Consider the following 5,655-nt stretch of genomic DNA (forward strand, 5'->3'; position numbering starts at 1 on the left):
ATTTCCTGCATGTAGAATTAAGCTACTTCAGTACAAAAGTACAGGATCCGACAAATGCTAAATTTTTGCTCCAACATTTACAACTTCAGCCGAATTGAACATTCAGTTTAACTATGTCCCAAGACCTGTATCCATTTCCCTGTCATTTTCTTAAAACTTACCTCACATGAAAACCCCATTCCAAAACCAAGAAAAGAAGTGCCAAAAACTCTACATGCACAGCCATACAGCATGGATGTATGTACTTGACACCGCAAGTAAATCGGGCAAAAGAGATATGAGAACTGCCAACATCTTCCGATGTATGAATATTTTCATGCAGGTAGACAAATTCTCTTGCAAGAAAAATGAAATTCCACATTATGTAGTATGTGCAAGTCTTATAACTAAGCAGTATGAGTCAATCCTGAACTTAGCATGCAAAAAAGTGGATTGAACACAAGACTTGCATAACTGGCAGTTAAGACACAATCCTACATCATCAAAGGGAAATCCCTAAGCCCATAAGAGGAGAGAATGCAAGATGATCTGAAGACATTTGACTCACTGCTGTGAACTTTGGTTTGCAGCGTGTTGATATCGATCGCATGCATCAGAAAGAGAGCCATAGTGATGCTGACGCTGCTGATTCAGCTGATGGTGGAGTTCAGCAACTTTCTGCTTCAATCTGGCCACATCTGCCTCAGCGAGGGCGATTTCCTCAAGCTCAGCCCTCGTCTTCAATGTAAACAGAACATTTCAGCATCCAGAAATAAATATCAGATTGATCAGAGAAATAAAATAATTGATGCAGGCAACCTTGGAATCCATGCCACGAGAGCCAGAAAAGTGTCCAGAAGACATGCTCAAGCCCACCTCCAGAGCAGCTCGTAGATCTCTCTCAGCTTGCAACTGTTCTTGCAGTCTTGCTACCTGTTAAAGAAAAAATACATGGTCAGTTTACACAATCCATATGCAGGGAAGGAATAGGGACAGAGAATATGGTTTATGTGACTGAGAAGAATGTGCATGATGCTGCAAACTTTTTCAAATAAATAAAGGGGTAAATCACACTTAAAGTCCCCTGTATTCTGATCCTGTCACACTTGATCCCCTGTACTCTTAACAATGATACAATTGTTTTCCTCAACGAATTTATAAGGTTTAACTCAAGGATACAAATTTAAGGTATGGCAGTTTAATTCAATGAATTTTATAAAATTAAATACTCGAAACTTCATCTGGGACTCTTAACATGTTAAAGTTATGCCAGTAAAATATTAATTCAATACAAAACCATTTAAAATAGTAAAATAATTCTTTGAACTGTTGGATGTTACAGTCTAGCAGTCTACTTCGACTAATTTTTACAAAATAACATAGAAAAATTATGAAGATTGATTTCCAAGTATACACAAAATGAGCATCATATAGTAAATTTCTTAAATCCAAGGTAGAACTGAGGGTTGTCATGACAATAGTTTAGTTAGAATGCCTCAATATGTTGCTTGAGGATCAAACACTCACATCTTGTTCAAGTGCCAACCGCCGCTCGTGCAAAGCTTGCTTCCTTCTCTCCAAGCTAGCTTGCAAAATTGCATTTCCTCTTGCCTAATGTAGGTGGAAAGCCAAATCCTAAATCAAACCCTACCCAGTAACATAAAATACCGACATTCCTAGAATGTCAACACTTACCTCTTTTGCAATCCTGTGACGCAAATCGTTCTTTGCAATTTCCAATCGCTGGATGGCAAGCCTATAATGGAACTACTGAATTTAAAAAAAATGCCAAAGTAAAGAAGCACATTGGGAAGGCAAGGCGAGCATCAACTATCAATTGATCAATAGCTATGATGTAAACAAAATAGAGAATGAGAGTAACTCTAATAAATTCTTCATAAGCAAACATTAGAGACTTATTTAGTAAACAGTAAAATCAACATAGGGATCCTCCAGAGATAGAAGTAAGAGCTATGTCTCCATTCACAAAGAGTTCAAGGAACATATTGAAACCATTAAAATTCACAAGTCAAAACATGATAAAATGTCAAGCTGTGTTTATTAGACTGATGGTTCAAGTCAAGCTCAGAGTGCAATGCCGTGTCTGGGTGGGGAATGGGAACAACTTAAATTTGAGAAATAATTGGTTACATTGCTGTGTCAAACTATTTCAAAGAGTTCTAGTTACAAATAAGTTATGAATGAGCAAGCCCCCATTTATCACACACTCAATTATACTCAATTAATAAATGGATGTATAGCGGTGGATTCCTTCTCATCCGTACCACAGCCGCAAATTTAAACCTTCTCACCCAGGATTTACACACTTCTTAATTGTTTAAATAAAGCTCAAAATGAGGAAGAGAGGAAACTAATAACTCTTGCATTTGAGAGAAAACCAATGTTTGAAATATGATATATATACTCATGTAAAATCTCCAAGGTTCTAGGGAAAGTGTAGCATATAAGTCTCATGAGCTTTTGCATACAGAACAATTTGTAGATTAGACAAAAGCAAAGTAAAACATGATAGTAGATAATCTTACTCTTCCTCTCCAGAAGAATCGATTGATTCTGTTGAAGGAGTTTTCCTCGTCTGCATGAGTAGAAAAATCAGCTGGTGTGATTCCAAACTGTAAGATTTATCGAGATACAATTGCCAAATTTATGCAGATAAACCCAACAATCAATTAGTCAATACAACTCATGAGTTAAATCAAACTATAAGCAATTCCTACCCCCACCAGGCAGGGGCAAAAAGCCCAACAAACATGTTCACAGACAGAAAAATCAAAATACTTGCAGTAAATAGATTATCTAGTTGCCATATAATCAAGGATCTAAAGGTTCGGGATCCACATTCTGAGTAAACCATTGAAGAAATCGGGCTACATTGTAGGACAAGAGTGATAGGCCAAAGAGTTCAATATATTTCAGAATTTGCTTATCTGGATGTTATCCATCATCAACTGTAGGGACTGTATTACTGAAAGACCAAAATAAGAATTGAGTCTATTGCAGTAATACATGCAATATATGCATTCCACTGTTTCAAAGAGAAGCCGTACAATTGATATTGGAATCCCAATCACCATGATGAATGTTGAAAACAAAGAAAACCACTTCGAATCAATCAGCTCTGGAAGCTCCAAATAATGGTGAGGGGAAAAGATAAAAGTCAAATCTCTGATATAGTTTATAAACCAGTTTGTGTGAGTGTGTGTACATGACCATGCATAATGACTACAAGCAATCATAGAAAGAATAACATTGAGGACATATTTGCTTAATATAGAACATGGTTCATACACACTAAATCAGAATAAAGGATGATTATCAGTTGAGCCAAGTTGGGGACAGGTTAAGACAGATAGTCTACACATACTATTAATATTTGCCCAGACTCAGTTAAGCAAGTTCGCAGTTTATTAGTAGGGATTGTATAGTTTGTAATAAGTTTTACTTCCTCAATAAAACTATAACGTCCCCTCCTCCAACCATAACCACTGCCCTCTCTCTTTCGCTGCTGTTGTGCGTTCTCAAACATTACCTTGTGTATAATAATTTTCAGTCACCCAACAACATGAGCAAAAAACTCACATTTTTCTTTCCCCAGAATGTTGACTTCTTGGCACTACTGATGTTGGCACTGGTAAGTTTGGGTGTTGGCTTCTCAGCCAATAATTCAGGTCCAGGAATGGATCGATGTAGCTCTTCATCCACAGATGATAAAATTTCCCCCATGGATCGCTGAGATTCATTCCCAAGAACTTCTGCAGAAGCATCCGCCATGTTTTCACGTGCCTTCTGTCGGTCTTGTTGCTCGTTAACTGAAATATTAGAATCACTAACAGCTCTAGTGTCCAGTGCTGGATTTAAGTTTGTTCCCATGGAATGTTTGTGCAGGGGAGATCCGTCATCTGAACCATCATTTCCAATGGCCTAGCATTAGCAAAAGCACCACAAGCAACTTTGGTGAATAGTTCTAGAGAAAGGTACAAGCAATTGAAGCAAGAAGAGTCAGTATAGAGACAAAGCCAATGGAAGGAAACTAGCATGCAGAAGTCGCAGTCTATATAACGGAAAATTATGTAAAACCAATCTCTATAGTGGTACAAAGTTAGGCTTGTAATATGAGCCAAGCCAGCTCGGTTGCCTCAAGTGCAAGCTCCTTTACTGAGCTTGAGGCAAAATATAAGCATCTGAACGCGAGCACAGTCATAGGCTCTTTTTTATTTTTTTACCTTTTTTAATATGCTCTAATTTTATAAATAACAATAGCAGTAATAGTAGTAATAATTTTTCTATGCTTAATAACCATAATCTTGATGGTAATAATAAATTTATATTATTGTGTAATCCTATAATATGATGGACAACATAATAATTATACTATGATTTAAATAATTATATAGTGTAGGAAACACAAGATAACCTTCTTTCTATGATAATACAATAACAAGAAAAATATTGATCATAATCAATAATACAACAATACAGATTTTAAGTAATCAAAACATACAATTTACATTGATTCAAGTAGCATAATTATTTTTCTGGCATAGGCTGACCCCAAATAGGCTCAACCCGAAGCTCAACTTGAGCTGAGCTCCATCTAGGCCCAAATTTACAAAATAATAGCAAAATTCTTAATTTTCCACCTATGCATATTGACCACACAACTAAGTTTCAGAGTCACTTAAGAGCACGTGCATAAGCATGCACACAGTATGGAATTGAGGGAGAGAGAACCTTATAGTCATAAAGATCGCTAGCAGCAGAACCACTGCTTTCACTTAACTTCCCACTGTGTCTGCGATTCCAATCCAAATCTGTTTCAGGGTCGACTTCATGTTGAGCATCATGATAACCATTGACTTTTACATCGGAATTTTCATCATTGCTCGTATCTTCACTTCCACTGTTATCACTTTGAGAATCAGCAGACATAGAGGATCGGTCCAGGCTATCATCCTGAAACGGAACCATAGTAATTAGTAAAGCACTTCTCACAACTTTTCAAGTAACAGTGAAAAGGATGATCTATATAATATATAATAAATTGTGCATGAAAATAACAATGCTAGTTTGCTAAAAAAGCCGTATGGAGCAACATTTGTAACAGAAAAACATGTCTACCATAGGATGTTCTGTAGTGCTAAAATATACCTTTGGCCAAGTAAAATTGTAGTGGTGAACAAAATCCTGCATAAAGACTGCTGACTACTAAATAGCTAAGAGCTTGCACTTGCAGAAGGACCTCATAAGCCCATTCAGCAAAAATCTACAGTACCAGTACCGACCCACAGGCTTGGCTTTAGCAAAGCATAGGACTTTGTATTGATATCATTCAGCTAACGTGTAACAAGTTGGAACTTGGAATATTTTCAAGAACTTGAGTAGCTAACTACAACCATTTCCAACACTTTAGTAGCTACCTACCACCATAAAGAAACATGGGTTCTCAAGGGTGGTGCGTATCCAACCTTGTTCGTCGTTATGACTAGAAAGCAGAACATAGATAAAGGTATGAAGATAGCTACAACAAGACGCAAGAGGAATGAGCAGAGGAGATATATGAAATCATGGCACCGCATGGTTTACCACGGTATTTGAAAAGACTAGGCACCTCGCAACTTAGAAACTGACAAAGAAGACAAACTTACGTCAAAAATG

The 5,655-nt window shown here is 37.0% G+C and overlaps 1 protein-coding gene across 1 annotated transcript in view; it reads right to left on the minus strand.

The window, feature by feature from the left end:
* LOC105170930 (rho GTPase-activating protein 7-like) overlaps nt 1-5,655 on the minus strand; it is a gene marked incomplete in the record, with an annotated part of 12,594 nt that overhangs the window by 1,431 nt on the left and 5,508 nt on the right. The window contains 7 exon segments of the mRNA XM_011091870.2: nt 548-717; nt 799-912; nt 1,507-1,590; nt 1,675-1,735; nt 2,526-2,575; nt 3,580-3,921; nt 4,732-4,953. Of these exon segments, the coding sequence (XP_011090172.2) occupies nt 548-717; nt 799-912; nt 1,507-1,590; nt 1,675-1,735; nt 2,526-2,575; nt 3,580-3,921; nt 4,732-4,953 (1,043 nt within the window).

This window comes from Sesamum indicum, linkage group LG9 (genome assembly GCF_000512975.1).
Source record: "Sesamum indicum cultivar Zhongzhi No. 13 linkage group LG9, S_indicum_v1.0, whole genome shotgun sequence".
NCBI lineage: Eukaryota > Viridiplantae > Streptophyta > Magnoliopsida > Lamiales > Pedaliaceae > Sesamum > Sesamum indicum.